At 38.7% G+C, this 16,009-nt stretch overlaps 1 protein-coding gene across 2 annotated transcripts in view; it reads left to right on the top strand.

The window, feature by feature from the left end:
* cdh13 (cadherin 13, H-cadherin (heart)) overlaps positions 1–16,009 on the top strand; it is a 425,435-nt gene that overhangs the window by 146,320 nt on the left and 263,106 nt on the right. For both annotated transcript variants that reach the window (XM_041996695.1, XM_041996696.1), the window contains exon 3: positions 8,819–9,030. In XM_041996695.1, the coding sequence (XP_041852629.1) occupies positions 8,819–9,030 (212 nt within the window). The remainder of the gene's footprint in view (positions 1–8,818; positions 9,031–16,009) is intronic.

Here is a 16,009-nt window from a genome sequence, read left to right as displayed (position 1 = left end):
AATTACAAAAGGTTGACGTTAGTTTATACCAAGTTGGTGAAGCTAAGAAACACCCTTTCCAGCCAAAACAAAGGCAAGAACAACAACCAGGGCAATACAACATTGAAGACAGACCTTTAACAGTTCACACAAGACCTATTTGATGTTCCATCCAATCAAAAAGTAGCTGTACTTTAATTGGCTTTAGTCACCAATGCCATAAATCAAAACACGATCAATACAACACATTTTTACCTCATTTGACGAGCAATCTCACATCCAACAAGTTTGGTTGGAGTAGAAACACAGGCTTGTGTGGAGGGTTTTAACAATCTGCTGAAGCCTAGATAAAAGCTTCTGTTTTCAGGACCCCTGTAGCTGGAGAAATCCTACAAAAATGTTATCTTCCCAGATGAAGAGTCGAAGCTTTGTTACCACTGAATCCCAGCAATGGGTCTTACACAATGCTCTATGATAAGGAACTCTGGGGTAAAATGCAATTCAGGGTGTAAAAACATTTTTCAAATCTCCAATGCTTGGTGATTATTTGAAATGATTTTCTCTTTTTGTTTTTATGATGCTGAGCACAGTCTGGTTAGACACGGCAGCTATCAGCTCAAACACACCCATGCTGCCACCTTTGAGATTACTCCTCTGATTCACATCTCTACCATCATGAGACTTGACATTTTATTACAAGACACAAAATAGTCTTCAAAACACCTCAAAGGAAAACTTAAGTACCTGACAGGGGAAGAAAAAATACGGCTGACAAAAAGAGCAGAGCTAATGTAAATTCTTTGATAACAGTTGATGTTAGCATTATTCAACACAATCTTTCTGCCTCAAAGGGAGAAAAGTATTACTCTGGAAATTAAAAAAAATTCAGCGGCTGACTAAGCATTCAAAGTCTTCCTCACCTATTCGGTGAGTAATAAGATAAGAAATTAAGTGGTGATCTTCTGAGGGTTTATAGGGGGAATCAGCTGATGATCTAGAGAAAATCTCACAGACGTTTGTTTTCTAACATGCCATGATGACTGTTGTACATGTGTGAAATATTCACGTGTGTGACTATTCATAGACATAGACAATCTGTGAATAGTCATAGAAAACTGATATATATATATATATATATATATATATATATATATATATATATATATGATAGTTGCCACCCCAAAAAAAAAATAAATAAATAAAATCCCACACTCTAATATCTGGTTGGACCTCTTTTATCTCTGATTCCAGCAGCTTCTCTGTGGCATTTCTCAATAAGCTTCTACAACGTCACCAGATTTATTTCCATCTAGTGTTGCATTAATTTTTCTCCAAGATCTTGTATTGATGATGGAGAATCCAACCACTGCACAAAGCCTTCTCCAGCACATCCCAAAGATTCTCCATGGGGTTCAGGTCTGGACTCAGTGGTGTCCGATCCATGTGCGATCCTAGATCTGAGCCTAGACCTGACCAGCTGCAGCAACCCCAGATCACAGACTGTCTCCACAGGCTTGTACAGTAGTGCTAGGCATGATGTCTGAATCCCTTCCTCTCTTCTTACCCTGATATTCCATCACTCTGGACCAGGGTAGATCTGGACTCATCAGACCACATGACCTTTTTCCATGGCTCCAGAGTCCAGTCTTTATGCTCCCTAGCAACCTGAAGCCTTTTTCTCCGGTTAGCCTCACTGGTTAGTGGTTTTCTTATGGCTCCACAGCTGTTCGGTCCCTTGAGTTCCGTCACATTGTTCACGTTGAAATGTTCTAACTCTCACTATTAAACATGGTCCTGAGTTCTACTGCTGTTTTTCTTCCATCTGGTTCCACCAAATGTTGAAGTGATCACCGATCACCATCATTCAGGATGTTTTTCTGACCACATTTCTTCCTGGAAGACGATGGTTCCCACCATCCTTCCAGTTTTTAATAATGTGTTCTGAACCCAGTTTTAGTTTCTGCTTCTCTTGAGATGTTTTCTCTGCTTGATGTCGATGATCTGACCCTTCTTTAACAGACTAACATCTTTTCCACGACCGCGTATGTGTCTTTCCACATGGTTGTTCAAGAAATGCGAAGCTACTCATTGCATCAGCTGGAGTTAAATAACTTGATTAGCTGAAATATGATCACCCTGCAGGAATTATCCAACAGGAGGCTCATATTTATTAGCTTAGTTAAATCCACACAGTATTTCCACAATTTAGCACAACACACGTTAGCACCACCACCAAGAGAAAGTGATGTCACTAAATTTTATTAAAACATTGCTGTTTTGAAGAGAAACCTTAGTGTGTGTAGGTGTGTGTGAAGTACAGAGAGAGGAGGGAAGAGACAGTGATCAGCATGGAGTGCTGTAGTTTATAAGTCCTCGCACCCACACGTTGTCATTGGCTGGTGTCGTCTTTGTTGCCACACACTGCAGAGCATCTTTACAGATGATTCACAGCTGATTGTATTCTGTCCTTTGTGGTCTGAAACCATAATATCGAATTCAATGTTTAAATGTTTGCATATAATCTGTCTTGCACTTATTTCACCTAAACACAAAGTCATGACAAAGACAAATATTTTTAGGTATTTTAAAGAATATTTTGGAGTTTGTTTACAGTAAAGTGTGGGTTGAAAATGCTGATAATCATATGACAGCCTGCAGCTGTGTTTCACATGCATGTGAGGGGAACCTGAGTTATTTGACTAAACTGTGTCCATGATGCAGAAAACAATTTCTGCCACTTCTAACTTTGTGAGATCATAGTAATTCCAGCCAAATTTGACTGCACAGACTTTGTCACTTGTATGATCATTTCATCAGATGGTGCTGAAGTTACAGAATCAAGATTTTATTGGAGCAAAGCGAGCGTCTCAATGCTTTAACAAGGAGCCTTGGTGAATAAAATGCTAATTCTTTCTAGACTTCATGCGAGCTTTTGCAGAATGGTGTTGTCTGATCGGGCTGCAGAAACTGACCAGTACGAGAGCTTTTTTACAGTAAATCTGTAAATATGCAGAAGTAAAGACACTTTTATAGCTCAAACATGAATTCTTAGTTATGCAATAAAAAACAACTTGGAGAGTTTAGATTTTTCTCGTTAAGACTTAGAATGGAAGTTTAAAATGTGGTTTGATGTTGGGAAAAGCTGAAGGAAAAGATTCAAGCCTTAAAGAGCCATTGCCCTTGGTGGCTGAGTTTCTGGAAAATTTGCCATTCACAGGCTCCACATGAGATTTTTGGCCCTGAAAGAACTTGAATGTCAAAGTTGTCAAAGTTGAGCCCCCATCCCACACCCCGCTTCTTATCTTGAATCATCAGTTGGGGATTTTGGTGACCCTAATCCATGTTGTGCACAGTTCTTTCCACCCTCAGCCAGAAAAGAAGTGGGTGTGTGGTTATGTACTGAGTGGGGTAAGTTGCATTCCATCATTGTTGCCTGACTTCAAAGCCATCAGCTCACCATGCTCTCTTCTAAAATCCCCCAAAACCTGACAACATTAGAATACCATCAAACACTCTCTAGCAGCCTTTGAAATGCCACTGAAACTGTTTGGCGCTGCAATTTGCAGGCTCTGAAGAGCGAGCCCATGTTATTGAAATAAATCTGAGGCTTGTAATGGGAATGAAAATGAGCACATCTTTCATGCTTTGGCTTAGTAGCGAGATACTGAGATGGAGCCTTGTTTCCCTGGAGAGTAGGTTGCTCACTTTGTAGCTCTCCTCCATTGTCCATTGTAGACATTTATGTCATTTTCTGTCTGAATTTACTTTTCATTCTCCTTCTTTTTCTGTTCTTACTGGTGTTCTCTCTTTCATCATCATCCAAACAGCAGGAAACGATTCTTTCCAGAGGGAGGACTTGAAAACATATGCAGTGAGAGAGATAAAAACCAGGCTAAACAGTCATAAAGGTTAAATCTATCAAATAAGAACTTTGATAGACTTTAATCTATTGATTTTACTGTCAGGCAGAACTAACCGTGGACTGTACCTCATTTCACTTGCTTCTGGTGTGCTGGACGATGGTCACAAAAGGATAATGATACCTTACATTCAGAAGGCCAGCATTAAGATAAATGTGAAGCAAAATAATCAGAAGGGAAATATGTTAATTAAAGCAGTGGGATGTCATGACACTTGTACTAAGCAGCAGCCATGTAAACTAATCTGTATGCAGGACTTTATAAATCCTAACATTGTGAGGCTTGTGCTCCTTAGTCAGTGGATCACTTTACAATAAAAACAATGCTTATGTGTTTATATTCACATATGCACTGACATAAGAAGTTGGATTTGGATCATAGTCAATAAAAAAATTGTTCTAAAAACAGCTATTTTTCACAGAGTTAGAGCTAAACTTCCCACAGCTGTTGTAGTAACTCTTGTAATGAGGTTTATTACGTTACTGCGTTGCGCAGAAGAGTAGTTAAATGCATCTGGAAGAAGAAATGCATGAGGATGTAAATCCTGCTTACACTAAGATGATAAATGAAAGAAATGGATGGCAACAAAACATTTCTGACATAAAATGGCCCTTTACTGACCTTTGAGAATTACCACTCAAAAGGCTGCCAGTTTATTTTTTAATTCAGTAAAGCTAGCTTTCATTTCTCTTTCTGAGTTTATACTAAAGAGGCAGCTAGAACAAAGAATATATTGAAATTCAAGACCTCACATGAGGATCATAAAGAGATGAAACGGTCCAGTTTTGACTTTTTTTCTTAGAGAATTAATTTGCTAAGCCTCTTTAAAGAAGAAAAAGAAACATCAAATTATTCATAACAGATTTAATTGATAGGAAATGATGCACAAATCTTTCTTCAAATATTGAAAATGACTGAATGCCCTTTTAAAAGATCAGTTTGTGTTCACCAGAGTAACAGCTGCATGCAAAAATAAAATAAAAAATGGCCGTACTGTGATTTTATTACCTGCCTGAAGATCAGATCTCACATTTCCTTTTCTTTTATGTGAAGTAGAAGCACATCAGTGAAGCTTTACCAACACCATGGCTGATTGTTAAACACCACCAGTCAGATGTATAACAGATAAATTCCTCGATCCCACATTACAACTGGCAGCTTCTTATCTGTCAAATCAAAGAAAGCAGTGCTGGAACTTGCAGGGTGGGAGATCATTTGTTAGGGACTCATGGGCGTCACCTCTGTGGGGTGATGAAGGTGTTTTAACACCCTCACTTTTCCTGCATTTTTTTCCTAAAACCTTTTCTGTAGTGTTGCACAGACCCCGCCGGTCTAGTTGCCTTCCGGTTGCAGCGCGGCTGCTTCCTCCTCCGTCTCCTGCTGTCAGTGATCAGCTGATCGCCTTTTCTCTCTTGTGTCTGTTTATCTTTCGGCTGAGAAAGAGGAAACTAGCGATTTATGAGATAGAGGCCTTTTTTTAGGGTACTGATTTTAGGGGATAATGAACTGATTATTACATCTAAACTGATGTAAAAAAATGTAAAAGCAAATCTTAGAGCAAACAGCCAATCTGGTGGTTTTATAATAGATATTATCATCATGGAGACGTTTGGTGACATGATGCTGTATGAATTCTGCATTATGATCTAGAATGCAGAATAGGGATGATGCAGAACATAATATAGAATCCCATTACATGGTGCATTTACTGGCCCTTGGACATCAGAAGTTTAGCCAAGTAGAGGTCAGTTAATACTAAATACTGGTAAGCATTTGATTGTCTACCCCCCTGCTCCAAATGGACCACCAAAACCACATCCTCCACAGTTTGGAAAAGCTTGCTATGCCACTGGTTAGTTTATAAAAGGAACAAAGTTTATTTGATGTAAGCTCTTAGCAGCACATTAACTGTGTTATTATGCTCAAGCCAAAGTCTGACGTTATCTTTGTGCATGAGAAAGATCTTCAGTTGCCCTCTTTGCATCTCTCTCTGCTATGTTCCTGTAGGAGGGCTTAGAAACTATCTGTTCAGGTCTGCCGCGTGCCGAATGCGACTGGAGGTACTGTACAACCAGAACTCCTTGATGCATTTCTTTTGTCTGCAGAGCAAAATAGGTTGTGAATAATCCACTCTGCTCTGCTGTATGACAAGAAGGATAGAAGTGATTCTGTGAACTGGGAATGTTTTTTTTTCTTCTTTCCTTTAGGAGAAATCTGAACTTCATCAGCGTTAACCTGTGTTCAACCTGCTGCATCCGACAAGCAGACAGACTGTCTAGCTATAGAGGGGCGGTTGACAGGTAGATGGGAGAAGTGTGCGATAATTAACAGAGAAAAACTTAAAAAGACTCTTCAGATGAATGCATTTCAGAACCATTACCTGGATGTCTGGGCCACTTCGTCTCGTTGTTGGAACTGATGCAAAGTAACAAAAATATGTGAAATGGCTGCATCATTTAAGCTGATATCAGCCTTGGCTATCCATAATGTGATAATGCAGGTGTTTGGCACTGGCTGAACTGAATTTATTTACAAATACTTATTACCATAAGTAAATTCTATGCTTTTTGATCCTGTATATGTAATTTTGTATAATCACAAACTACCCTAATTAAATGAATGTTTGTGGCAAATAATAAGGAATCTTTCAGCTCTTGCATGTAGAAAACAATTTACATAATGGAGAGAGAATTATCTGCAAGCAGGAAAGTATCCCAGCAACAGACTAATTCTACTGTGTAGAGGACAATAACCCCCCCCAACCCGAGAATAAAAGCATGCTTGTTCTGCAACACTTCTGCAGGAATGCTTAGTGTTGCATTATGTTTGCTGCCCATATGAAAGCAGTAAAAACAAAGTGTAATATATATACATAATCAGAAGCTTTGTTTAGTAGTGAAATGTGTAAAATACTCAAATGGCTTGACCTGTCCGGTTTCACTGGCAGAAATGGCTCCTCACCTCATACAAAGTTGGGTGTGCCCCAAAAAAGCACGAAACAAACTTAAATTAAAGGATTTTTTTCAGCGTTTATCTACTAATGACAAACTAACGTAGCTTTCTTTGCAATTTCCCTCTGAAATTAGTAAAGTATTTGTCATTTAATTGTGCTTTGCCATGTGTCTGCTGGGATTATGCCACATTTGTATAAATGAAACCCAGTACACAAACTGAATAACCGGCATCAGTTTCTATGTTTCTATGGTCTGAGGAAGAGAAACAATAATTAAATGGATGTGGTATTAGGCTCATTCATAACTGCACATTGAAGTACTGGTTAGTGCTGGTTAGTGCTGGTTAGGGCTGGTTAGTGCTGGTTAGTGCTGTCTAACTGGTACCTGTGGTTAGTCTTGTTATTGGCAGCAAAAAGAAGGATTTATCAGTTTTTATAGTATTTATTTGTATTTTTTTTTTTTGTATTTTGGGGGGGGAGTTCACTACTCTCCATACTCTGTTGTAATTGTATGGTAATTTATGTAGATTCAGTCCAGGTTGTGTTTAATACCTTTAAGCCACCTCAGAACTCAGTTTTTCATTAGTGTTACCCTCAAACCTTACCCAAGTCATATTTTGATATCTGTCTGACTGTACTCTCCTAATATTGCTGACTGTGCATCACTGCCCATAAAACCTTAAAATATGACCTAGGAAATTATGCATGTTTACACATTTAAAAGGGGAAACTAACCTAAGTCGCATAATTATTAAAGGTTATTAAAAACCTCAGTGTTGATGTGTGCATGTGATGAGTACAACTACCGTTGTAAGGACATCAGAACTTATTCATTTTTGACTGGCATCAATGCAGCTGGTGTGCACGTCTCTGGTTTCAGCTTGTAACGAGCATGTGCAAAGAAAGTGTGTGACCTTTGTACTGATGGCTAAACCTTCTTTAGAATTTCCAGGTTTAACATAAAGTCATTTCTTTATTCTGACACTTTTAAAGCTTTAAATAATTTAAATAATTTGCTTCAACTTTGTTTCTTTTTTAAAGTTATGAGTAAATAATAAAGCTGAATATGGTTAAAACTACGACAATGTTCAGATCAGCAGTCTTTATAACACAGAATATTGGAATTGGAATTTAAAACATGTCTGAAATTATGTGGCTTGATTAATAGTGACCATATGGAATATTTCCCACCCTGATGTTTACAGATCCAAACAATTCTTCTTCTCACATAGAACTGGGGAGAAGAAAAATAATATATATATATAAGGCACCATATGTCTGAGGCAGAATTTTGAAGTTTTCAGCTAGTTTAGTTCTGCTGCTGAGTTAGAACTGCATGTTTCTTGTTGCACCAGCTTTTCTTCTTGAATCAACACTTGTACATCAGCTCACATGCAGACCTCCTCTCTGAAGCCCACCTCCCTCCCCTTATCAGCGACAGTAGGGATCATCACGGGAGGCCGAGGTAATGAGGAGGTGACGGATGAAGGAGGGGAGGATTGTCAGGGCTGAGGGTGGGGGTGGACATGAGGATCATGTTGCTCACCGAGGGGAGTGTGAGAGAGAGATAAAGAGAGGATGAACATGATCAGAAGGGATAATGCCTGGTAGAGTATTTGGTGGTATCTCCCTCAGTCAGACAAGTAGAGCCCACATGTACTCGCATGTGGGCTCGTCTTGTATTAAAGTACCCCCCCCCCCATCTTTTTTCACGTTGCAATGATCTTTAAAAAGAAAGTCAGGGGCAACGATGAGGCTTTACTAAGTTACGCAGATAGTTTTTTCACATTGGAACGAATAGAAATCATTGACGTTTTTTACAGCTCAAGTGTTTAATTTGTGTTTCGGCGTAATGACAGATTACAGATTATTTTGCAGTTTTAAATATTTTGTTCTTTTCTTCACTTTTACTGTAATTTGCTCAGAATGATGTTAAAAACATTTTCCTGCTGTGTGTTTCTTTCAGTTGAGTTCGACGACTGTGCAGGGAATGAGGATGTGAAGTTTGACGTGTCGGATCCCAGCTTCCGTGTGGACGGGGATCTGAATTTGGTTCCTCAGCAAGATGCTGTGTCCAGCGGACCGGTCCTGTTCATCCATGGGGTCAGTGCACATGCTGATGATATGGCACAGGTGGATGTCACCGCACTCCCGCTTCAGTCAGCTCACACTCTCAGGGTGAGTTGTGTATGTGCTTCATCACCCCAGAATTTTACTTTAGTTAAAACATGTGTATTGGTTTTGGACCGAAGTGTTAACTTCCCATTAGCCTTTCTTTTGAAGACGGTGGAGGTTTTCCGTCTGGGCCCTTTGTTCACAGCAGCACCGCCAACAAGGTAAACTCTCTCAAACGCATGATTTTGATTTGCTCCTGAGATTTTGTCATCACAGGAAGCTATTTGAATAAGCCCGCCCCTCGTCCACACCTAAAGTCATGCTTTAGGCGTGGACTGATACAATGATATAAAGTCATGCTTTACTGCTGATACAGCTAATGCTAATGCTAATGCTAATGCTAATGCTAATGCTAAGGGACGAGCCTAAAAGTTTCACACTCTGCAATGTACAAATGAGCCCCGTGTTTTCTTTTGTATAAGTGGGGTGAAATGCTCTGCCATGTAAATTATTGTAAACATTTACTTGTAAAAGTGCTTCTTTCACCATCTCCGTATTTTCGCTCTCAGACTCGGAGTCTGGTTCAAACATAAATGGCTGAATTCTGTATAAAATCACTGACCTGTATTATAACACCACTTACCTGGTTTACCTGGCCAGTTAGGGTGGCCTTTCAACTCACACCGAGTTTTATATGTCGAAAGATTTGTAACAAGATATTGGTGAAGGAGGACTATTGTTCCAGGGTGCTGTGGTTTGTTCGGACTAAATTGCAAACCTAATCTCACCCTAACAACCAGCATGGTAGTGGCTTGGGCGGCAGAGTGGGTCTTTCAATAAATGGAGGGTTGTTGGTTTGATTCTCACTCCCCCTGTCATCTGTCGTTGTGTCCTTGGGCATAAATTGTGATCAACTTTAACATACTAACTGTGGCCTGTAGAGTCTGAGATGTAGTTCAGTTTTTGCAGTTCCTGTGCACATTGACCGGTTTGAACTGGATAGACTGTTGGATAGATAAAGAAACTGTTTAATGTCATTCATTGTTGTTCATGTGAGACCTGGAAAGAACAAAGTTCTTTTCTTTTCATAGAGTTATAGATGAGAGGAGTTGTACTTCTTTGATCAAATGCCTCTTAATTGTATTTTAACTTATTTAGCAACTAGTTTATTTAATTGTTTTGTATCAGAAAGAACTAGTAGTTGGGTTTCCCAGAGTGATAATGAAAGTAAGTTACTTTTTTCCTATTTTTGCCCCAAGCTCAGCTAACTGACTGCATAAAAGGCTATTCCTAACTTCACCCTACAAACTTATTTAAGCAAAGTAGAACCGAGCTATTGTGTGCAGGGGTGACAAGAGGTAAGTCACTTAATAAAGACATTATGTGGTTATGCAAATGATAAGTAATTTGTGTTAAATTAGCCCCTGGTGCGTCTCTCTCAGTTAGCTGCTGGGTAAAAAGTCTTTATAAGTGTCGATAATCAACTTACTTCCCAAAATGTCAGAGTGCTATTTTTAATGAAGGTAGACAAAAAAGAGCTTAGCATCAGAAATTTGCTCGAGGATGTAAACCCAGCCACTGTGGCATTCACAAGGCGTTCATTCATGAGTGCTCTTAATTGCAAATTAAAGAAATTAAAAAGCAAATTCATCAAATGTTTAGAGGCATCAGTTGTCAGTCACATTCATGCATATGTTGATGAATTCTAATCATTTATAGATGTGGAGCATGCTCATGCAACCTTAATTATCATCTATTAACATAATTGCACCACCTCAAAGATGCCATACTAGACAGAGAAAAACAGACACAGCCACAGAGCTTTTTTCTTATAATCAAATGGATTTATACCAAAAAAACGAGAGAAAACAACTGAAGTGATGAAGACATTAAACCAAAACTGTTCTGATGTGTTTTTTTTTTTACATTGTAAAACAAGCTGAAGCATACAGTTTCTTCCTTGTTAAAGAAACATGGAGGTAAAAGACAGATTGTTGCATCTAAAATTAGATTAATGGAGAAGTTTAAAGGCTTCAATGACTAAAGCAGCGCATGTGCAAGCTAGAAGTCAAAGGATGCAGAATGGCTGCTGTATTCCACCAACAACATATGTTGACATCACTGAAAGTGTGTCAGTTTCACTGTTTGCATAATGCAACAGCTACTGAACCCATCAGCACCAACTTCACTGCCATGAATATTAAATGTGACTAAATTCTGATTACTTACAAATTTATAAACATGCACCCTAATACTGAGCTATTTTCTCTGAAAATCTGTCCCTTTTCTTAATCTATAGAAACACTCTGCGGCCTGCAAACCGATTGCCTTACAGAACTCTTTTCACCTTAATATGCCTCATCGTCCCTTACTGAAAGCTCCGGCTGAGAAAAATGGCAGATAAATGAACAGAGTAAAAGTTCTGATAGAAATACAGTCAACCCAAGATGGTCAACTGTTGAGTAGGAAAATCATTTATATAATAGGTCCGGTTTGTTTGAGTACATGGCATGTGAAAGCAACCTCGGGCCAGAACAATATTGACTATGCAGGTATGAATTCATCCTTAGATTTATTATTTCCAGACATGCTCACCAGGATTTTAATCCTAAGGATTTTTATTAATGTCACTTTTCCTGCACCTGCCCCTACCACCAAGCTTATAGCAGCTTTAAATTAATCTGTAAAAGCTCTCTAAAGCAGTGGTTCCCAACCTTTTTTCCTCAGGGACCCCCTTCATACATATACTGAAATACCATGGACCCCTTGCTCCACCCTGTGCTGAAACTATACTGGTTTTAGGCTTTCAACAGTGAGATTCGCACCATAAATAATGTATTCTGGTTGAGTCCTGTCCTTTGATAAAGCCAAAGTTAAATTAAACATAAACATATACATATAGCCTTATTTTTTTCCCTTAAAATAGGGACAATTTGTGGATATTATTCTCAATGCCTCTAATGTTCAAAGCCTCAGGACCCCCTGCGCTCTTTGGGACCCCAGGTTGGAAACCACTGCTCTAAAGGATTGATGCTTGTCTTTAGTGATTGTCTATTTTCAGTAATTTACAACTATATAACACCAAAATTTACAGATGTTCCAAGCAGACAGGGATCATCAAAGCAAACAGTACCCACGCATATGAGCATCCTGGTGGCATTGTCCTTTTTAAACAGCACACATTTGTTTTTGTTTTTTGCTCTTTTTTGTTTGTTTGTTTGTTTTTTTGCATTAAATAGGACAAACTCAGGTGTGTTAACAAATGCTTGAGTCCATGTTTACACCTGTGCATAATGGTTACCTGCAGAACATGCACACAATCAGAGTAGAAACCTCACTAAGACACCTGTGCTATTTTAAGCCAACATGTCCACTATGATAAGGTCTATAGTCACTGTGATAAGATTCACAGCCTTGAAGAGACGCTACAACGGCTGCAGACGATAACATTGTACAGACTGGAGTGTGTGTTGAGGTGTAAGAATATAGTGGGAGTGTGACGAAGCGATAAGGTGAGGTGGTTAAAGAATCATGGATTATAAAAAACACACATTATTATGATTATATTACCAACTCTACAGAATACACAATGACTCAAGTGACATTTTAAGCCAACAGTCCTTGCAAAGCTGATGATAGTAAATGTTGCTTTACAGCCGAGAGCACTGGACTGTACAGGACACCAGTACAAAGTTGTCACGCTGGTGTTGTTTATATTTCATTTCCAGCTGGAAGAGTTTATCTAAACTCATGAAAAAGGCTGGATTTCAATTATCTATTTTATCTTCCCAATGAAGGGATGCTTCAGTGTCTCCTTCTGGCGCAAAGTAAAGCCCTTCAGTTGTAAATTGTAAAGCCTGGTTACAAAGTGCAGGAATTAGGCAAACATAGGCAAACAAAACAAAGATTATAAAAAAAAGGTGTCTTCCTGTGAAACGGTCTGATTTAAAGCTCTTATTATTTCACTATAAATTAAAATTAATTTGTTAAAGCTCCTCAAGCTCTGGGACTCATATCATGAGAAAATCTTTTGTTTCTTTCTCTGTCTATATCCTGTAGTCTGCCCCCCCACTTGCCTCCCCGCCCTGAGCCTCGGCATCGTCTCGAGTGGCCCATCAAACACATGTTCACAGCAGCGACGGCTATAAAAGAATTTGTAACTAACTCATGGCATATTTAAAAGCTTGTTCCAATAAGCCAGGGCTGCGACTCTGTGATCTGACATTGCATTTTTATTAGTCAAGCTTCAATGCTTCTCCCCTGTTTTTCAATTACTGCACCTCTCAGCAGGTTTCTTTATAAAACTGTTTTCTTATGCTCCTCTTAGAGTTGGACTTATATTTGCCCAGATCTCTTTTTGTTTCCTGACTATTGCAGAGCGGAAATATTCCAAGCTGAGTTTATTGGCATAACAAATGGTATTGTTGCAGAAAATATTGGTTTGTGATAATTGATCAGGGCTGGGAGTGAAGGTGGAGAGAATCAGTTTTTAATTCGTCAGCGCAAGCTGCTAGTTTGCTGTAACACAAGCCCAGTGGGAGAGAAGTGGCTGATAAATGAGTCCCATTATGAGCAAAACTCTGAATTCAATCAGTAATTTATCCCCCCACCCTTTCTTTTTTTGCAACCGGTCAATATGTGAATTAATGGAAGAATGCATTTCAATTTAACAAAGGCATGCTCTGAGATATGGAATATTTTTGTCTGTATTATTCCCTATTGTTTGGGTTGTGTTGTGCAGAACATTTCCATGCCTTTAGGGAGCATAAACAGGCACCATTCATATGTAACAACTAATAAGAGTCAAAATAATCTGAGACCAAAAGCCTATTTATTTAGCTTTTGTTGTGTTTGGTACATTTTCCTGCATCAACTGAAATGTTATTGCATCCTGTGCAAAATCCTCATCCTGCAACGACAAATAGATTTTCTCTAACCAAGCTCTCAATGTTCAGTCAGACTTTCTGGGGATGACTAAAAAGTGACATCTTGCAGCCGCAGCACAACAGCTTATATTATCCAACACAACAGAAATAATCCCCCGCTCTCCGTTTGCAGCCCACTCACAATGTAACTTATTCTGTTTCTGTCATTCATTAATTCTGTTTACTGTCATCCGTCTTTTTTTTAAATTAATTCCTAAACAACCTGTATCTTTTTTCTAGATTACATTTTTATATCTACTTACTTGCACTTTTTCCATAATGTGTGCAAATGAATACAGGTTGGGGGGGTTAGTGTCAAGTTAATTGAAGTGCCAAGACAAATATTTGCCTTTAGTCTCACAATGGTTGAATTTTAGCAGGTGCACCACCCATCATGCAGCGCCTGCTTCCAATAACAGGAAATATGCAAACAGGGAATCTTTCTTTGTCTTATTCTTGTATTTTACTTTAAAATATACTTGAATATATATATATATATATATATATATATATATATATATATATATACCTAATCCCAAACAGAAGTGAGACAAACAGGTTTCTACAAGTATGATTCTTCCTCAAACTGCTTCTTTAATCCACTTTATAGCAGTTTTAAAGGTCAAGAATATCAGCAGGTGATGGTGAAAATTCTGGGAAAAAATCCTAAAATTAGGTGACAGCTAAAGCAGAGGAGCTAAAATTGGATTATAAAAGTGATGCTCAGGTTTCTCAGATGTAGTTAAAACCCTCTTTCCTGGATTCTGTAGCAGCTGCAGATGAGAGTCAAGTCTAACTGTGAAGGAAGTCGAGCCACACAGCAGGAATCTTCACTTAGAGGAATCTTCCGGGTCAAGACAGCGAAGCCATCCTTTATTTTAAACATGTACTAAAAATCATTCTAGGAATGTTAACTATTTCGTTAATCAGTAAAGCTACTGAGCTTGTTCTGAATAAAGAATGTGAAAATACTATTTTTCTCAAACTGCTGAGGACCAGTCAGACATATTATGATGTTCATGTAGTTCCACCATTAGCTGCCAAACCAGTCTGGACTCACTAAAAACTCCACTATGATTGGCCCACTTGTGAGTGCAAAGATGATAGCAGATAAATAATAAAAATAAGCAGAATTTTCTGTATTCATACACATTAGAAATAACACATGGCTCGCAACAAATAGTAAGCAGCTGCACATATTGCACAATTCTGTCCTCCAATCTCAGTCATGTTTTTCTTTAAGTTTATTTGAGATGGGAAGAAGGGAGGCTCTGTTTTCTGGTGCCATGTTAGCAGATCCTTAAAGGTGCAGCATGTACTAACAAAACTGTTCAGTTCTTCAGTTATCATTTCAGAGACCTGTGGACACGTTTCTGTTTATCTTCAGTCAGACGTTATGTTATAATGTTATAATGTTATAATACACACTCGGAGGGCTATACTGACAAACATTAGCGACATTAGCAAACTAGCAAACATTAACCTTAATGATCGTTATTGATTAGCAGTTAGCCAAAAGTTAGCTATTTTTACGGGTTGCAAATAAATAGTCACAAGATGGAACAGAGTTTTAATATTATTTTTACATTCTTATTAATGCTGAATATATAATTATGGTGTCCTGCCTTCCATAGACATATATATGTATAAATGTCTATGCTGCCTTCCTTTTGTTGCTATCTTTGCCGATATATCTGATGGATGTTGGGAAATTTTTTAGACTCCTTTGTTTGAAGTGCTGTCCTGAGCTGTGTTCACCCTTAGCCCCTCCCCCTCCTCTAAAAGAGAATCAAGATAGCCCTTTCGCTAACGTGAACGTGCAAAACAAGGGGAGGGCAAAAGGGTAGAAATGTGATTCAACCCAAGTCAACACCTCAAACTTTATGTTTCACAAACCATTTTTGATCTGTGGCAGGGTCAATCATCCTGCTGAAAGAGGCCACTGCCAGCAGGGGGTGCTGTTTCCAGGACGGGATCTAGTCTATAATACAGTTTAAATAGGTGGGAAATGTCAAATTCACATCTGCATAAATGACAGGACTCACAACTTTACCCAAAGCATTACACTCCCAGATAAGCCATTCACGTGATGAATAAACAACGCCACTGATCAGACC

The sequence above is a fragment of the Melanotaenia boesemani genome, chromosome 10 (assembly GCF_017639745.1).
Source record: "Melanotaenia boesemani isolate fMelBoe1 chromosome 10, fMelBoe1.pri, whole genome shotgun sequence".
Taxonomy (NCBI): Eukaryota; Metazoa; Chordata; class Actinopteri; order Atheriniformes; family Melanotaeniidae; genus Melanotaenia; species Melanotaenia boesemani.
The sequence above is the reverse complement of the archived record's forward strand: the minus strand, read 5'-3'. Positions and strand labels throughout refer to the sequence as shown.